Source organism: Neurospora tetraspora, assembly GCF_033439725.1.
Source record: "Neurospora tetraspora strain CBS 560.94 chromosome Unknown B0H65scaffold_2, whole genome shotgun sequence".
Lineage (NCBI taxonomy): Eukaryota > Fungi > Ascomycota > Sordariomycetes > Sordariales > Sordariaceae > Neurospora > Neurospora tetraspora.
The window spans coordinates 5,404,954-5,422,830 of record NW_026944384.1 but is presented as its reverse complement, the minus strand read 5'-3'; the positions used below and the strand labels follow the sequence as shown (position 1 = coordinate 5,422,830).

Below are 17,877 nucleotides of genomic sequence, written 5' to 3'. Positions count from 1 at the left end.
AGCGCACGCAGAGCCTCGTCGGTCGTTTTGTGAAATTACTCTTTTTTTTTTGTTTGGGTTCGCAGGGCAGGGTGACGCGACGTGAGCGACGGGGTCTTTTTGAAGGTGTGTTTGAGAAATGATAATTGGTTTTGGTCTTGGGCTAGTACTTGGCGAGCTTGGGATCAGTTGTGGCTCGCGGTGGTGGTGAGGGGTCACGATTGCCGTCGTCACTCCTAACCCGTGAGAGGACGGTAACTCGAGCCTGTCGAGCCTGGGTGGGTTTTGGCACCAGAAGCAGCAACGAGACGCACGTCCCGGTCAACAGGTCGTGCAATGTGGGGCCTCGCAGCGCAAATGGTCGCCGTCTGGTTGGTCGCACCGAACGGGGCCCCAGCAATCTAAAAACAGACTAAAAGAGGGAAGGGGGCCGTTTGGTAGGGGTGGCTGCTGCTGTTTTGCCTGCCCTGGAGTTTACCAACATCAGCAGGCAGGGTCCATTTGAGACGACGTCGTGATGTCGTCTGGTGTTTTTGTTTACAGATGGGCACAGGGCATTTTACTGGCGTGGACACTGGCGAGGAGGCTATTCCATACATCCAGCAGCTGCGGGTCAGTCGCTTGGGGAATCGGTATCCGCACGAACATGGATGGGATGTCTGGGCTTGGATTGACGGTGGACGGGGACTCACTGGCCCTCTGCTCCCCAAGAGGCCTGTCGATACCGTTAACGTTACCCGTTCAGGGTGCGGGCCAAAAGAGGCTGCATCGCTCCTTGCTAGTGGCCAGTGCTCGCTGGGTGCGGGACTTGCGGGTAGCGTAGCAGGCTGCGGGTGAGCAGGGGCCTTCCTATTTGTTGGCGGGTGCCGCAACACGCCAGGAGGTTGGAGGTCTGTACCGTGTGATGCGAAAAAATGATAAAAAGTGGAAGCGTCCTGCGTCCAGCGGGGATGTAGCAGCTGTGACGTGAGTCCAGGATTCATATGGAATGCGAGTCCCAGCAGATTTCCAGGGGACTCGAGGCCAATATCGCCTCCGCTCCGGAGCACTGGGCGGGCGGACCTGGGCGGACTCTTTCCGACTCTATGGCTCTAGCGACTCCGTCTCGAGGCGGGGGCCGGAAATAGCCTCAGCGGCCAGCGGCCAGGGACGGACAATCGCCAGTGGAACACCCTAAGCTGTCTCTGTCTTGAGACCGTTAACGATGGCCAGACCAGGGGCACTTTGGGACCTTTTGGCCCGGACTCGACTTGGTCGGTGATGGATGACTCCATACCGTAGAGCTGGATTGCCGGATTCAGGTACCGATTTCGAGATTCGGGCTTTATCAAGAATAGGGGTCGACGCCCTCGGTGATATTTACCATGTAAGTACTACCCTGCCCTGAGATGCGGCTACTGTATTTACATGCTGCTTTATGATCATTGCTTTTCACTCTTCATCTTCCTTTTCACTACTGAATGAATCTTTCGGGATTTCACCGGCAGAACACTTCTTTTTCGATATGTTGGCTTTACGTTTATATACAACCATCATCGCCGTGCATGTCCAATTTGTCCCCGCTGCAGCGCTTTTGGGGCCGTCTAGCCGGTTGGATGGTTATTCGATACCTCTACACAGTTCACCTTTTTGCCTGCCGCAAGGTTATCTGTTTGGATTTCGCTTCAGATGGAGGTGTTGTGGCAGTTGCCTCATCACGATCCAGAAGGCCGGCACGTGCCGGGAAAGGCATCTAAACACCAACCAAAAGCAAAAAGACGAAGAAGAAGAAAAAAGGAAATAGCAACGTGGTGCAGACTCGGGACAATCCGTCCAATACACGATTGTTCGCATGCGGTGCCACCTAGGGCGGTGCCTGGCCTTTTGTTGCAGAAGAAGCCCGTCAATGTCAGTCATGTGCCCGTTTCTGAGACGAAAGAGCGGGCGCTAATAAATGCACACTCGGCAGCCTCAGCAACAGAAAAAAAAGGGAAACCGCAAAGGAGATTTCGGACGACGGGTTTTGATCTGCTGATGTTGAGCAACATGATCATGCAGGGTCCTTGGCGTTTTCGCTTTTGCTTTCCGTTGCCTGTCACATCTTTTTTACTTTCCTTCCGAGTACAAGGTTGGAGCTTATTGAAACTCCGGAGCAAGCAGGCGCTCTCTCATCCCTCGAGTTCCTTGTACGGGAACTTTGCAGATTGCATGTCTCAAGCAGCCTTGCAGACGAGATCTGTATGGCTTCATTCGCCTCACGAGAACGCCACGATGTGGTGACAATGTCCTTCGTGGTGACAATATGTAGGGAGTATCTGACGGCACAGAGCTAGAGTTAACTAGCATCCTAGGCTTTCAGGCAGGAGGCTCTTGTCCATCCCGAGAATCTAGACCAGATCAGTAATAACACTGATGCTCGAGTTACAAGGGGAGGAGGGGCTGAGAGTTTCGTTGACGAGCAAGGGGAATGACAAGTTCCCCTTGCATTTCTCGGAAAACCCTGGAGTTTCCATCTCGTCCAGCCCAGCCGATCTGACAGGCCCCCCCTCAGGTCGACCCTACAACAAAGGCCCAGCACCACAGACATGGCAAGGGATGGCAGTTGCTTGTCTTAAACTGTTACCCTCAGCTATCCCAGAATGGTAAAGATCCATGAGACAAAGCCGAATCGAGAACGTTGGACGAAAGGAGTGGTTTCAACGCCCATCTGTTGGAGAGTGTAAGTATAGGATCCATGTCTCACTCAGCCTGGTCTAGTATGTATCGATTGGCGGCTACTCGCATATACATATGTCCGAGAGTGTCAAGGTCTGGTCATACTAGTACCCAAGGTTTTAAGACCAAAGCTCCTCCTCGGAAGCATGCTCTACCATACCTCTATGGAAGTCTATATGTAGTGTTTTAGTTAACTTCTAAAGAGTGTACATTTACCAGCAAACTCCACTAACACTGGGGAACCAAATTGACATCATTCGAACAAACTCTCACTGGTATGGTGTTCATAACGAAGAAGGGTTCATGAAGCTTGATTCATATGGAGAGAAAATGATCTGCAAATATCAATCTCAACAACCAAGGTCAAAAGCGCAGCTAGTTGGTGGCTCTGAAATCGACTGATATAAGCGATGGGATTAGTATGACGGTGCGGGCGAAAGGTATACTGCTGCCTGAAGATCTCCCAAGAAGCGAGGAGGGGCATGTGGCCTAGTCTAGGGGGCCAGGAGATGATGGAGGGGTTGAAAAGCGGCAAAGAATTTAAACAGGATGAAGGTATCGTGATCCAAATTCCTACGTACATGCGCAAGCCATTGCAACTCTGAAAGTAATCGAGCAAGATCTGCATCATTGAGAGTTTCGTGCTTACTCTCTTTTCGAGCTTTCATCTTCTTCCGAGGGTGATCAGTTTCAGGTTTCTTAGATCGATTAGAAGCACAAATTCTGGGATCGCCGTCCGTCTCTCCGAAGCAGCTATCGAATAATCGATACTCATGGGTCAAGCTATGGGCTGCCATTCGTACCTGTCTCTGGCCTGTTCACGTCACCGGTCTCCTCGATGGAATCGTGTCGGGTCGATATTTACATGCATTGGAAAGCTGGAAGAAGACGTCCAATAGCACGACGTTGCACACCTACCTAGGTACACGGCGTACATACACCATTCACAATGACGGAAAATGGCCACACTGAAGATTCCTTGCTACCAGCAGCCCAACACTATTCCCACCTCTCTTGGGCTTGTAGGTAGGGCGTGTCTAGAACCTTTATTATGTCAGCGTGGTCAAGGAGACAGAGAGGGCACCGTACCGTACCTGTCCTGCCTGTACGCCCGTTCTGGTCCTGCAAAAGCGGGTGGATATCCGATCAAACTTGACTGGCGAGAACTCGTTAAACGGCGCAAAGAGAGGTCCCATGACCTCGCTCCCGTCCACGCTTGGCCGTATTCAACACGGGCAACCGCCGCTGTACAGCAGCAGCAATACGGATCTTATCTGACGATAATTCCGGATATTCGATCCAAATCCAAATCACTATCGAGCGTAGCGTGTAGCGTCAGGGCAATCCTGGTGGTAAAAAGAAGCTCACTTGGAGTCTTGGACGACATCCTTGATATCTTGTGCCACGTGAGCTGCTCCCTACGGGTACGAATCCACAACCTGGAACTCGAGCACGGACCAGTTCCCGGGATGGGCAGGATTCAGGACCAGGGTTTGGAGGAAGCCTTGGGACGTGGAGCCGGCAGTAAGCTGTGGAGAAGACGGAGCACGGGATAGCGGTGTCGAATCGGTTCGCGGGGTTCAAAATGTCCGTGCCGTGGATTGCCGTCCGTTGGAACTGGCGATAGCGGCTTTCCTTCCGAAGCCATATCGGGCTCGGCGTCGGACTTGTTGCGTTGCGAAGAAGACGGACGGATGTCACCGGTCGTGGCGTCCCGTTCACGTCCCCTCCGTCCAGTATTGGATTTTGCGATCCTGCTGCTCAACGTTCGGGCTGACCGCACCATCATGATGCCTATAGGACGGGAGGTATTAATGAGGGCTTGTACCTACAACAACTACTGTCGTACAACAGCCCAGTCAAGCAAGATGGTCCGCTAAACCCCCTACCTATTAGCTGAATGGAACCAGGCATGTGATTGTCACCCAATGTGCTCAATTTGCTGACTTTTAGAGGTTGGGAAATGCACCTCAATCTCGAAGCGGGAACGAAAGTCGAAACCGGTGAAGGTGAGGAGGGGAGGGAACTGTGGTTTTTCATTCAGCTCACGGTCTCGGTAGAGGTATCCAACAAACAAGCTTGCTGGGTTGTCGGTGAGACATTCTCAGATGACTGTTGCTTGTCCACAATGTCTTGCCCTCAAAAGCCGCCAACTTTGAACGAACGGAGCCAACAGCTAGGCAAGCGGCGCAGCGGGGCAGATCCTCCGACATGGGTTGATGAAGAGCAACGAACGTCGTGCTCGCTCGGTACCGGCTAGTCTCTCCTCTATCACCAACGGTCCCACGACCGCAACAAAATAATATCATGATCGTGAAAAGAGAAAAAAGATGCCAAAGGTTACCAGGAAGGATAAAGGTCAATGATGTCGCCAAGGTTGCAGGGGTCCAGAAATTGGCGCACTGCTGCACTGCATACCTCCCTCTCTGGTGTTGTCTGAGAGTGGTGAAGTTTGTATCGACGTGTGCAACGGCTAATGATCGAACATTTGACAGTAGGTAGACGTTACAATAGGGTACCGGCGCCCTGGAATTGCAATATCTGTAATGTCAGAGAGAGATTATACTGAACACGGCCAGTGATGAACCGGCGACAGAATCAGTCAGGAATGACGACTGCTGTGCTGCTCTGGCACTCTGCAGCGAAGCAACAGCATAGCATGCAGCTAGGTTCGGGAGGGCACCGCCAAATCAAATGGACAATGGCCTTCGATTCGCTGGGGCAACTCATCTCGTGGTCTCTCTTGCGTTTCCGCGTGCATATGTCGCAGTCGGCAAAGTCTCGTATGTCGTGCCTTGCGATCTGTCATTATTTTGGAAGTCATCATCATCAACGTGCCCCTTGTCCTTGTCTTCAAATGTCGACGAAGAAACCCTAACTTTGGGTTGGGTGCCTCGATGGATTTGATCAAGGCAAACGACGGCAAGATCGGCATGCAATAACCCGGGGCGAAACAGACAGACATGGACCTTTACAAAACCACCACCACCGATTCGGAATTCATGTGCGGTGACGCTGGTGGTGATACAGCCGCAGGCGGGTTGAAGACTTGACTTGACGAGTTCAAGTTCTCACACGACGTGGAAGTCACACAATAGTTCTAGCTTCCATATCTCTATTAGAGATCCAAATCCTTTTCTCCCATCACTTCCGCGTCAAGCGTCAAGAAACATCATATGCATATGCAACTTCCAGGATAACAACATCACTATTCTCCTTGACGGAATGCTTCAACACTGGTTGTAGGTTAAGTATATATCGAACAAAGCTCAAGATCGAACGGCCCGGTGGTCTCGGACCAAAGTACCGGGTGAATCAGAGTTCCAGCCACCCGGGAGCTTATCTTGTTGTAAGTTGTTCCAGGGTGGACTGAGGAGGCTGAAACAGTGGACAATGGCAAGGCAAGGCAAAGCAAGGCAAGGCAAGGCAAGGGCCATTCATCCATTCTAAATCATGAAGGAATCGTTCACGTCGTGAAACCAACCATAGGTAGGTAGGTAGGTAAACGGAAAGCATCATGTTGGGCGGTAGTAAATAACAGAGACGATGAGGCTGCTGCAGGTCGACATAAAGGGAGAGGCATCTTTATGCTATAGACGGGAGGTAGTAGTCATCCAACCGATTTGCTCCCAAGACAACCTAGTCAGCTGTCTCTGGTCTGCAGCGAAAGGGTCTCAGATTCAGCAACAGTGAGTGTCATACCAACCCAACCCGTTCATGGACTGGACCTGCCGCATCGGGGAACAGGAACTGCCCTTCCGGTTTGAGGTACAGTCCGACGAACGGTATGAGCCACGGCGAATGCCGAGGACGGCACACATACATAGGTGACATCTGCTCCTAACGTGGCCTTGACCAGAGAGATCTGCGGAGGTGTCTCATCCTCCTCTTCGACCTCAACTATACCCAAATGGTTATCTCATCATGAAAGAGCGGCGGTGTTGTGGTTCTTATACTCGGATCAAAACGTCGAAAGGCCACCAACTGCCAATTATCATAGTAATGAACGAAGGAGGCGAGGCAAAGACAGTCTGGAGCCAGAACACTCTATGGGAAAGGGGAAGTAGAGATATTTGATGTTTTTTAAGCTGTCATTTTGCCGTTCACAGACGAGGGTATCTATTACTTTTTGTTCTCCCTTCTTCTACTTTGACCCAGGGCTTGTTTCCAAACCTGCCCATGAAGCCTTCGCTATTGAGCACACCACTTCTTCTTGTACAGCTAGCCGATGCCCGCTTCAGCCTGCCAATCTCAATCTATAACTGCTGGGCAAGGACACCTCATAAAGGCTCAGCTGTGCTGATGTTAGCTCCTCCGGCCATGTGAAGCGAAGAAAAGGGCGGGGCTTGCTGACATATCCTCAAACCAACATACGCTGTTCGACCACGTCATTCTCAAACAACCGAGCTCGACAGGTGTAGAGCAGGGTCCAAGAAGAGACTGCTGGCCTCTGCAATGGCACTATCACATATGCCTAGAATAGAGGCTATTCATTGTCTCGTGTCCCGGGGCTCCCTGACAGAGGAATACTCCTCTTACCAGACCTATGGCAAGCCTTTGGTTTCTTCCCCATCGTTCGCTTGGAGTTACGATGAACACCCGGGAAAACAGGCCCATGTCGCAAAGTGAGATGGCAGCCGTCAGGAGACCTTGGGACTCGGAAGTCTCGCCCCGTTGTGATTTTCGGCGTCAGCCGTATTTCCCGCTTCCTCACCAAAGGCTCGATCTTGCCTTGGACTATCTCAGAATCTTGGCTCGTATCTTTCTCCATCTGCTTCCGCATCCTTTTCAATTTCCCCTTCAATCTCCGTATCCTTTTCCGCATGGATTTCGACAGTTCCGGCATCTTCTCCGAATTTTCCTGGTGACTTGCTTCCCCAGACAAAGCATCTGGATGGTCGGTCTTCTAACGCCGCTAACGCCGAGCAAACCCGTTAGGTGCTCCGGGTGGCGCACCGAATCCCGGAGGAGGAGCAGCACCAGGAGGGGGCATGAAACCAGGAGGAGGCATAGGTGCCCCGAGAGGCGGAGCACCCGGGAAACCAGCCGGAGGAGGCATGCCAGGGTACATGGCCGGAGGCCCTGGAGGTACCGCGGGACCTGGAGGACCAGGAGGGCCACCACGAAAAGCATTTCCTCCGGGGTGGAAGTCACCAACTGGCCCACCAAAGCCACCGTGACTGGGTGGTGGCCTTGCAGGGAGACCGGAGGGTGCGGGTGGGAGATTGGGTATCCGACCACCTGCGGGTGGCATTCCAGCACCATACGGAGGTCCAGAACGACCCATAGCTGCAGGACCGGGAGGAGGAACGCCATAGGCAGGAGCGGCCGCGACAGTCACGCCCACAGGGATGGGGGCAGCTGGCGGCACGACGGCGGGAGGAATAACGGCACCGGCAGGGATGTCGGCAGCAGGCGCAACGCCGGGGGCAGGAGGCCTCGTCATGTGGAAAGCGGGCGGCAAAGGCTGCTGTTCCGGAACAATGTTGTGCTTCTTGCCCTCGGCGGCCAGCTTACGCTCGGCCTCGTCACCGTGACGCTCGCCCTTGCCGTCCTTCTTGTATGCATACTCGACGGTAATCTGTTTGCTCAGTAGATACTGCCCGTTCATGGTAGCTCGAGCAGCATCACTGGCCTCGAAGGAACCGAAACTGACGAAACCATAGCCCTTGGAAATGTTGTTGTCGTCTCTGACAATGTTGGGCTGTCGAAGGATCTGGCCGAACTGGCTGAATGTGTCGTACAGGATCTTCTCGTCGACCTGGGAATCGAGGTTGTTGATGAAGAGCTCGGCGCCAATGTCGACCGTCTTTTGCTTGTCCGCGCTCGCCTTGTTGACGCGAATTGGCTTTCCCCAAATCCTAATTCCGTTGAGGACTTTTGCTGCGTATTCGGCGGAAGCGGGGGTATCGAACTCGACGAAGCCGTAACCTTGATGTGTTTGCGACACTCTGTCCTGTGGCATGTGTACCTGGCGTACGGGGCCGACTTGCGTCATGAGCTCGGAAAGCAACTCCTGGGTGAAGCGTTCGTCAATGTTGCCGACGTATACGGTCGCATCTTTGTTTTGTTCCCTAGTCTACGCGTTAGTAAGAGCGCGACTGGGGATCCGAGGTCAGCGATGATGGGTAGTCAAGATTTGCGACTTACCAGTGTTTCGACATGATGAAGCGTGTGCCGTAGCACTCGTGTGGCTGAAAGACTGCTTGAACTTGACTGATGTAAAAGAACCTTGAGGTGTATGGATGTTGTTGACGGGGTGGATATCGGCTACAAACAAAGGTTAAGGTGCAGGGAGCAATGTCAAGCTTTTGGAGATTCTTTGGTCCAAGTTCACAAGCTCACGAAAGGTGCAGTCGCGGTCCAGATCTGTCTGTTGCCTGCCCGGTTCGCGCATGGGTTGCTACTACTACTAATCCAACAATGCATAACTATTTAGAGCAATAGGTTGCCCACTAAAAGTCGATATTATGGGCCTTTTAGCTGATTTTTTCAGGTAGCACTTGCACGCTAGCCTGGTTTGTTTAGCAATTTGCTCTTGGCAGCCCCAATGTGGCTGACGGAACGGCCCAAGCTGGTGCCGGCAAAAAGATCCAGAATTTGGTTGTCCATCAAAGTGGGAGCCGCGTTTCAGCGTTTTGTCAAGACAATCACTCGTCGCAGAACCCATCCCTTCCAGGTACGTACGGAAACTGGACACAACCCACTCACCAGGCCTCGAAAATCTAACACGGAAACAGAACAAATCAGTCAAGATGTTCGCCCTTTCGGAAGAGTCCAAGGAGCGCATTGGCAAGCTCATCGACATCTCGCGGGTCGTGGTTCACTAGTATGGCTTCCCACCCGAGTCGCATCCCGTTCGCTCCGTCGTCTGCCAGATCTCGGGATGCTAACATGATGTTCGCATAGTGGCTACCTGCCTTTGATCCTCTATCTCGGTATGTGCGCCCCATCTGCCATCTTATAATACGTACTGGACAAGATGCTAACATCGCATAGGCTACACCCGCAGCGTGCCCCGCCCTTCCGTCATCCGGTACGTTTGAGCGAAAAGAAACGACGAGCGATCTCGACTGCTGCTATTCGATCGATATGTTGAACTAACATCAAATAGCCTCCTCTCCCCGCTCTCCTAAACGACCAACAACGAAATCGGAGTTATGGGTAGAAAGTTTGGGTTGTACAAGTACTATTGTTTGCAAGCGGGCTTATCTCTGGACGAACGATGACGAGACGGCGCCCCGGATGGGCAGAAAACGACTTACACCGGAAGATCGAACATGACTACGTGGGACACGGGCAGTCAGGAGAGGACTGGGACCGGGAGATACCACGATAACTGTACACTATAATCAAAAACAACTCTCTATCGAACAACCCGAGCGAAGGACACGGAAAAAGACATCATCTGCGGCAAGGACATATCATCATGAGGCGACACCTGAATCACAGTGTTAGGCCGGCTTACACATATCATTCTTGAACGGTTGCGCCGGTGTGATCGTTACTTACACGAGAGTTGAAAATGGGACAGTGGCAAGCTCCATATTTAAAAGTTTCATGTCTGCCCAGGCATGAGCCCTATGCTTAACCAGTTTTTAAACCAAGTTACCGATGTACGTATGGATGCTCTAAAGCCAACAGTGCAATCAAAAGGGCATTTGAACACATTTGAAAGATCCAGGCAGCCAAGGATCAACACTCCTAGAGCATACTACAATCATCACCATCTCCATGATGCTTTACGCGCTGTTACAGGTAAACTGACGCCAGTAATTTCACCTTGCGCGCCCCTGTTCCATTTCTTTCCGGTCCCACTCGGCCGAAGGGCCCTTGTGTACCTTGCGTCATATGCCGTCTCGACCCGCCTGTCCGGGTCAACTGACACTAACATTTTCCACTGAAGACATCAACCCGTTCCATCCGGGTCCGTCTGTAAGAAGCACTGCACCGTCCGACTTCCTGCCGAAGCCCGCCGTCGTCCGCGTCCGCCGTTCTTCGCCGTCTATCACACGGCCACCGGCGCATGCACGGGCCCAGATATACCTAGGATACACACATTCGGGATCATGTAGCACAACCTAACATAACCGGATCCGGTGTTTTCCCTCCCCTTCTTCATATGATCAAATCCAGCGATGCGGGCCTCTCCCCGGCTCTCGTCGAGACGGTCGCCGGTCTTTCGGCCGGCTCTATGGCCACTCTGATTGTTCATCCGCTTGATATTGTCAAGACTCGGATGCAGGGTATGTTCATATAGTTCATTCATCATAGGAAAAATAATACTAACAACTTGAACAGTCCACCGAAGTAGCCCAACCAACCCATCGGCAGCGCTCACCACCGTCTCCGTCTTCCGGAGTCTAGCGCAAACCGACCGGCCCCTCGCCGCCCTCTACCGCGGCCTGACCCCGAACCTCATCGGCAACGCGACCAGCTGGGCCTCCTTTTTCTTCTTCAAGTCCCGTTTCGAGCGACTCATCGCCCATCTCAAGGCCCCCCCTCCTTCACTTCCTTTAGCCCCATCGCTGCCAACCTCACCTCTAGGTGAATCTACTCTCTCCCAAAATGTAACCACCCCGAAGAAGGAAACCCAAGCCCAAATCAAATCCCACCTCTCCCCCACCGACTTCTTCGCCGCCTCCCTCCTCGCCGGCGCCGCCACGCAAATCATCACCAACCCCATCTGGGTGCTCAAGACGCGCATGCTCTCCACCGACCGGCTTGCCGCGGACGCCTATCCGTCCATGTTCTCCGGCGCCGTCCGTTTATTCAAAAGCGAAGGGATCCTCGGTTTCTACCGCGGCCTAGGGGTGGGCATGCTGGCCGTCAGCCATGGGGCGGTGCAGTTCGCTGTGTACGATCCCGCTAGGAGGATGTATGTCGCTTCTAGGGATGCTAAGCGACGACTTAGGGGCGAGGAGGTGGCTTTGGATGGGGAGAGTGAAAGGATATCGAACGAGGCGACGATTGTGCTTTCTACAGTCGCCAAACTGGTCGCGGGCACGGCGACGTATCCGTTGCAGGTGATGAGGGCGAGGTTGCAGCATCATCTGGCGGATGAGTTGTTTGGCCGCGGGATAGGAGGGGTGGTGGCGAAGCTGTGGAGGGAGGAAGGGTTTAGAGGGTTTTATAGGGGGATGATGCCTGGTGTGGTGAGGGTGCTGCCGGCGACGTGGGTGACGTTTTTGGTGTATGAGAATGTCAAGTATTACTTGCCCAAGATGGTAGGTGGTGTTTAAGAAAGGGGGTGAGTGGTACGTGATGGGGATAGAGGCAGGGAGTTGGCTGTGCTGTTCTTGTCCGCCGTCAGCCATGGGCGGTTTTTGTGTATCATCATCATCATCTTGTATTATTGTGTGTATACCTAGATACATGTATTATCAACCTATAGAGGACATGGAATTCACAAAAACGAGGTTTTGACAGCCACGACGTCGGGGTTGAGGCTGGCCCGCCGTCATGATACCTGATGTTATGAGCTACTTCACATCTTCCAACCTCAACTCTGCTGATATCACCGTCTGTGACTGATCGTGAGTTTTGCTCCCATGGCCGCAACAGCGTCACATGACATACCTACACAAGCGTTTCAAGCATAAAGATATCCGGATGGGAAGCACTTGACAAGGACCCAGTTCGCAGCCTAAAGCCCATGATTGCAGCGTCGACACAGACCCTACGTATCCAGTACGCGGTCACAGACGGTTCGTACATAGCAACCATCTACGAAGCTATAACACAAAGCGTCGAATTTACAGAGGTGCTACTGCTCCAGCTGGCTTCTTAGTCTTGGAGTGACGCCGGGCAGAGATTGACGCAATCCCAAGTCCCAACACTGTCTCTACATCCCGTTCATCTTGGTCTTTTAACCGTGGCGTTGTTGGCAACACCTTGCACCTCCTTCTCCCCCTTTCTTCTTCTTCAATCCCCGATTAAGAACCTCACTGTATTCTAAAGCCCGTTAAATTGACTTCAAGGCATGAATATACAGACGAAACAAGCACTCCAGATCAACTCGACACAAACCCACGAAGCTTCTTCCTAACGAACTTTGGCATCATGCACTGGCACATGCAGGCAGGATCGCAAGCCGATGAAGAAAACTAAGCTAAGCCAGGATACAAAAAGAATTCAGCAAAAAGTCAGAACGAAAAACATTCACAGTTCAAGAAAAAAGGTCAGGTATCCAGTGCATGTGCAAATGTCCAAAAAAAAATGTAAAAAGAGAAGAAGAGGACCGAACGCGATTTGAACGCGTGACCGTTCGGACTGCAGCCGAACGCTCTACCCCTGAGCTACCTGTCCATCTTTTTTTGTGGTTGTGATCAGTTGTTCATTTCTTGGCTTTATTAACCCTAAACGGATGGACCTTGAGTGGGTCTTCTTGGCATCCTAGTCCTTCGCTGCAAGCGGACAATGAGAAGGACGGGACTTGTTGGACACTTTGTTGTAGATGCGCAATTTTTATTACTCAATAGGTATTTCCAACTTGACCTATGATGATTGTTGCTGCCAGAATGGAGGGTGACGTCGTGCTTGTTGGAATTTTGTGTGATTCTCTGCCCGTCTGCCCGCGCGGGTTGACGGAGATGAAGGATGGGGGGGATGAATTGTCGGGTGATATGTGGATGCTTGGGGAGCGGGTTTGGAGGTAATTACTGTAAATGCGTGTCGTGGTGTCGATTAGGCTTTTGCTGGTTTTGCGGAGATGTTGATACAATTTGGTTTTAGGTATTGTCATGAGTGGAAAGTGATGAGGGCTGCTGACTATCATGTTCGATAGGAGGGTGACTACACTCATAGTTCGAGACGAGCACATTTAGAGTGCAATTCACTTCCATTAACATCAACAAGATGATTGATTCTCAAAGTGATCTTATTCAATGCGAACAAAGTCCACAACAAGCCATAAACTATAGTAAAAAGACGGGCTAAACCACCCTCCCAAGCGCCCTGCGACCCTTTTGGTATATGTGTACGTAAACAACTGGCAACAAAGTTCCCAATCCTCCTAGCAAAAAAACTGCTTTTTGCTTTCCTCTTGCGCAATCAAAATCCACCCATTGGTATCTTTCCTTTTTTGCAACCAGTCAAACCAGCCGGCCAGTCATCCTACCTCCTGATGACCGATCATCCCCGGCACTTATAATACATCCATGCCTTGTATACACATATCTTTCCTTTTGTGTTCGTGTCATGCTCCCACAGCGCCGCGCTGCCCCCCATCGCTCCGGAACTCCTTTTGTAAAAGATATGCAAGGTTGCCACAAGGCAACGAGGGACTAGTATCCCTATGCAACAAACCACGGATGCAAAATACCAATTCAGATGCCGCTTGCCACCAACCTCCCCGAACCCTGGAAAAAATTTATGATCAAATGCGAACCACCCAGGAAAAACACACAAGAACTCCGAAGACAGTGATATCAAACAAAGGAAATGGCCTGACGATATAAAAAGGAAATGACAAAGGGAAGAGCAAGTCATATACAGATAAGGAAAAGGCTGTGAAGAGAAAAGCGAAGCAGAATCATCCTTTCGTACACATCGAAACACAACAATAGTCGTATCGCCATCTTAGTGGCTGGCAGTTTAGTACATCCGGTCGCCGAAAGCAAGCTCCCGGGGATGCTCCTCGTGGTGGTAAATGGGTTCTGCTACAGAACCGCGGCTGCTGGCCACGGTATCGACTTCGTGGTGATCATATGTTTCGTAATGGGCATGGAGACCAGGTCGAGGCATGCCGTACATAGCCGAGTGGTTAGGACCCTGGTGATGGAGGGGAGGGTGGAGTGGATGAGGAGTGTGAAGAAGTTGCGAAAGTCCGGGAGCCGAAGGAAGAGGGTACTGAGAAGCTATGATGTTGGGAAGCGGCGAGTGTCCGGTCGGGCTGGTGGGTGAGCTCAGAGGCACCGACTTCACCTTGCGATGCTTTCCCCGGCCCTTGATACCCTTGTTGCTGTTCTTGTGGACCTCGGCGAAGTCCTTGAAGATCTCCATGTCTTCCTTCGATACAGTCGACCAATCATCGATGGTGTCGAATCTGGCGGCGAGAGCCTTGATGGTCTCATTGTGGTACTTGTTTTGGTGATACTGCGAGCAAGCCGAGTCAGTTTCACACCTTAGCAAGGACATAATAACGACGTATTTCTCACCTTGAGATTTCCCCGCTGAGTAAACTGCTTGTGGCAGTTGTCGAGTCTGCAGAGGAATGCCTTTGTGCCAAGATGTGTCTTCATGTGTGCCTTGACATCTCCACGTTGCACAAAACCCTTGTCGCATACCTCGCAGCGGTAGGGTCTCTCTCCTGTGTGACGACGTTTGTGTGTCTAAGACTTTGTCAGACTTTGTTGGCACTGTAGCCACGGTAGGGCTGAGACTTACCTTGAGGTTGCCAGCTTGCGTGAACCGTCCACCACAGCCAGGAATAGGGCAAACATAGGGTCTATCTCCAGTGTGAGATCGAACATGGGTGTCGCGGTGCGTCTTCTGGGAGAACTTCTTATTGCAGCCCTCAATTTGGCACTCATATCGCTTACGCTTGTGCTTATCGGCCGGTTGCTGCACTCTTGCCTGGCAATCGGGGGATGATTGCTGAAAAGATGTTAGTCTCGCTCAGTCTCAAAATAAGGGTCCGTCATACCTGTTCAGCCTTGATGTCCTTGTCATCACCGCTCTGCTCGGTGTCTGCGTCCTTCATCTTGGACTGGATGACCTTCATGAGCTTGTCCACAGCAGTGCTAAACTCGACTTGGGCCGCGCCGTTGACCGGGGCATTAGGGGTGATGGTCCGCGAGCAGCTTGGGTGGTTCGAGATGGTCGTTTCCGTCGTAGAAACCTGAGAATCGCTCCGCTCCGATGGGCTCCTGCTCTCTTCACTGTACCGCCTCGCATCCCTGATATGATGCGGTCCCCTAGTATCCTCAAGTTCAGGTGTGATCATGTGTAGTAATGGTCGTTCCTGGTAATGTTGATGCTTGTACGGGGAGTTCATGGCAGTAGGCGTAGGCAACGAGTAAGCCGGATACCCCCCGCCATAGGACACAGGTGATTGATAATGCGCTGGCGCGCTGATGCTGTTGATGGGAGCTGTGCTCATCGATGTAGTCGGCATATAGTGGGGAACCAAGGAAGGCCGTTGTTGCATCGGTGCTGTGGTCATAGGCCGTGCGTTGTAAGGCATAACATCGGCGTCCATCATAACATAGTCGTTGCTGGGGTGGTGCTGGGGCCAACGTTCCCAGCCCGCGGGGGCCGACGGTTGAGCTGTGAGTGCCATTCTGCCGGTAGGATATCTGTCGACGGGTGGTTGTAATGGGGAAGGGCGAAGTTGGAAGACGGCTAAGTGAGACAAGCCAAGGTGGATGAAGCGATGTTGTAAGTCAGGATTAGTCTGACTATTATATTGTCAAGCCCAGTGGATGTTCAAATCTGGGTGGGATAAGATGGTATATCTATACCTTGGGGGCCGTACATGTGGGATGTATGTGTATGTAAAAGAGACAAGACTGACAGCAGCCGGGGTCTTGCATCCGGCATGGCCAATCGATGGGTAAGCCATTTCAGGCCGGGAGATCTCGTTCACTCATTGTCGAGGCCTTGTGGGATTCCATAACGGATGGGACTCTCTCTCCTTGGGTTCACATCCCGGGAAAGCTAGGACAGAGAGAGTGGATGTACCTACATACCATGGTCCAATACGTACCTCGAGGACAGACTCCAGCTGGGTGGTGCTCTTGACAGCAACCTTGCCCTGCACGTCGATGCCTGTCAATGTCATTACCCACTCACTCCGTATGGGGAGTGAGAAGACGGTGCGCAAAAGCTGGTGAGGTACTTGCAGCAGCCCAGAGCCATAACCTGCGCTTGCAGGCAGGAAGACAGGCCCAGCCCAGAAACAATAAATCCAGTCCCACTCCAGGCTTCCTGCTCCCGTCCGGCCCTGGTCCTATCGAAGCCCGCGAGACCCCCACCATGGCCGCTAAACTCGACGTAGCAGACGAACGAGGACCCCGGTTCTCCAAGGCCACCCGGAATACGGCTGAGATACCGTACGTGCACTTGGTACTGTGTAACCAGGTCTCTGGGGATTGATGATGAGGGAGCATAGCCAGGGGGGTGGTCATGGGTGGGAGGTTGAGCTTGCGTGGATACAAAGACGTATGTATACTGAATACCTATGACTGGTATCCAGCACATGCGAGTAAGGTTTTGGGGTGGATGATGATGCACTTGTTGTCCAAGTAAGGCGGACCCCCGGTCTTACTTCCACTTCCTCTAGCCGGGCGGGCATGAAACGGCTTTCTCCAGACTTCACCGGGAAGAAGTAGGCGTGGGTGAGACCACTCTAGAACGAGGTCTGGAACAAACGTGATGCTGACCTACCTACCTGGGCGGTGCTTGTAGGGATAGGATGGGTAACGCTGGATATGTGTTGTTACAACTGAAGTTAAAGGACAAGTGAAGCTCCAGGAGCCGCCAGTGCCCCCCTCAAGTGCAGCGATACAGTCATCACGAAGCCCCGTACGCACAGAGGGATGTGCCAGACAGATAGACTGCAGCCTGTCAACGATAGGTAGCATCGGGGATGTGACAGGTAGAAACGGACACGGAGGGGAAACAAAGGAAAGAAGGAAGGCTACAGCATTATCAAGCCCCCGTTAATATTGCATAGTCGCAGTTTGATAGCATTGGACGTCCGGAATGTCAGAACGGGATGACGGAAGCGCGGGGGATGGACCAGTAGGCCAGGGTAAGCAGAGCAGACAGATGGCCCGGAAGAACATCCAAGAGAACGAACTCGAGCGGCGACCAGGGGGGAAGGAAAGAACGAGAAGACAACGTAAAGAAAAAAAGACAAAAAGTCCATCAACTTGTGGTGGATGATCCACTGGGAATTGTTACATAGTAGATTCCGATGCCGGGGGTTCCTGACTTTGCGGAGATTCCCATCGGGAGAAGAGAAAAGTGGACATTTGTCGACGGCAATAGTGGACTCGGCGATGGAGATCCCCGCCGGCATCAAATCTCACCTCCATGGGCACCCTGGCACCAATACCATTTCCACTTGGCCGAGGTACTAAGGTTCGAGTCGAGGCCCATTAAATTCCAGCAAATCGGTAACTGGGAGCTCATGGTCAATGGTGCTAGTGTACCGCTAATACTCATCCATACTGTGTAAACGGGATGTAATGACGGGAT

At 52.2% G+C, this 17,877-nt stretch overlaps 5 protein-coding genes and 1 non-coding gene across 6 annotated transcripts; 3 read left to right on the top strand and 3 right to left on the bottom strand.

The window, feature by feature from the left end:
* The first annotated feature begins 1,847 nt into the window (after nt 1-1,847).
* B0H65DRAFT_134240 (uncharacterized protein) lies at nt 1,848-2,272 on the top strand. The gene is made up of 2 exons (XM_062820843.1): nt 1,848-1,866; nt 1,928-2,272. The coding sequence occupies exon 2, from the start codon at nt 1,993-1,995 to the stop codon at nt 2,236-2,238; it is 246 nt and encodes an 81-aa protein (XP_062685058.1). The 5' UTR covers nt 1,848-1,866; nt 1,928-1,992; the 3' UTR covers nt 2,239-2,272.
* Nucleotides 2,273-7,588: 5,316 nt separating this feature from the next.
* Nucleotides 7,589-8,837, bottom strand: B0H65DRAFT_546774 (uncharacterized protein; the record flags this gene model as incomplete). The annotated part of the gene is made up of 2 exons (XM_062829463.1): nt 7,589-8,747; nt 8,824-8,837. The coding sequence occupies 2 exons, from the start codon at nt 8,835-8,837 to the stop codon at nt 7,589-7,591; spliced, it is 1,173 nt and encodes a 390-aa protein (XP_062685057.1).
* A 591-nt stretch (nt 8,838-9,428) lies between these two features.
* B0H65DRAFT_507135 (uncharacterized protein) lies at nt 9,429-9,957 on the top strand (the record flags this gene model as incomplete). The annotated part of the gene is made up of 3 exons (XM_062828117.1): nt 9,429-9,502; nt 9,583-9,611; nt 9,788-9,957. The coding sequence occupies 3 exons, from the start codon at nt 9,429-9,431 to the stop codon at nt 9,955-9,957; spliced, it is 273 nt and encodes a 90-aa protein (XP_062685056.1).
* Nucleotides 9,958-10,401: 444 nt separating this feature from the next.
* On the top strand, nt 10,402-12,172 carry B0H65DRAFT_556523 (mitochondrial carrier domain-containing protein). The gene is made up of 3 exons (XM_062830052.1): nt 10,402-10,431; nt 10,580-10,919; nt 10,975-12,172. The coding sequence occupies exons 2-3, from the start codon at nt 10,796-10,798 to the stop codon at nt 11,913-11,915; spliced, it is 1,065 nt and encodes a 354-aa protein (XP_062685055.1). The 5' UTR covers nt 10,402-10,431; nt 10,580-10,795; the 3' UTR covers nt 11,916-12,172.
* A 737-nt stretch (nt 12,173-12,909) lies between these two features.
* B0H65DRAFT_t103 lies at nt 12,910-12,981 on the bottom strand. The gene has a single exon. It is a non-coding gene; the product is annotated as a tRNA-Cys (tRNA).
* Nucleotides 12,982-14,200: 1,219 nt separating this feature from the next.
* Nucleotides 14,201-16,089, bottom strand: B0H65DRAFT_133456 (uncharacterized protein). Its single transcript, XM_062820839.1, has 4 exons — nt 15,320-16,089; nt 15,061-15,270; nt 14,832-15,005; nt 14,201-14,769 (listed from the first exon to the last, which is right to left on the bottom strand). Exons 1-4 carry the CDS (start codon nt 15,953-15,955, stop codon nt 14,269-14,271), a joined length of 1,521 nt encoding a protein of 506 aa, XP_062685054.1. The 5' UTR covers nt 15,956-16,089; the 3' UTR covers nt 14,201-14,268.
* Nucleotides 16,090-17,877: the final 1,788 nt, after the last annotated feature.

Bases quoted from the DNA above. Each gene is read 5' to 3' on its own strand.
- B0H65DRAFT_134240 (XM_062820843.1), top strand. From the start codon at position 1,993: ATGTTGAGCAACATGATCATGCAGGGTCCTTGGCGTTTTCGCTTTTGC.
- B0H65DRAFT_133456 (XM_062820839.1), bottom strand. From the start codon at position 15,955: ATGGCACTCACAGCTCAACCGTCGGCCCCCGCGGGCTGGGAACGTTGG. The intron at 15,271-15,319 runs GTATGACGGACC...ACATCTTTTCAG, and splicing joins AGGACATCAAGGCTGAACAG to CAATCATCCCCCGATTGCCA. The intron at 14,770-14,831 runs GTGAGAAATACG...GCTTGCTCGCAG, and splicing joins CTCAGCGGGGAAATCTCAAG to TATCACCAAAACAAGTACCA.
- B0H65DRAFT_556523 (XM_062830052.1), top strand. From the start codon at position 10,796: ATGATCAAATCCAGCGATGCGGGCCTCTCCCCGGCTCTCGTCGAGACG. The intron at 10,920-10,974 runs GTATGTTCATAT...CAACTTGAACAG, and splicing joins TGTCAAGACTCGGATGCAGG to TCCACCGAAGTAGCCCAACC.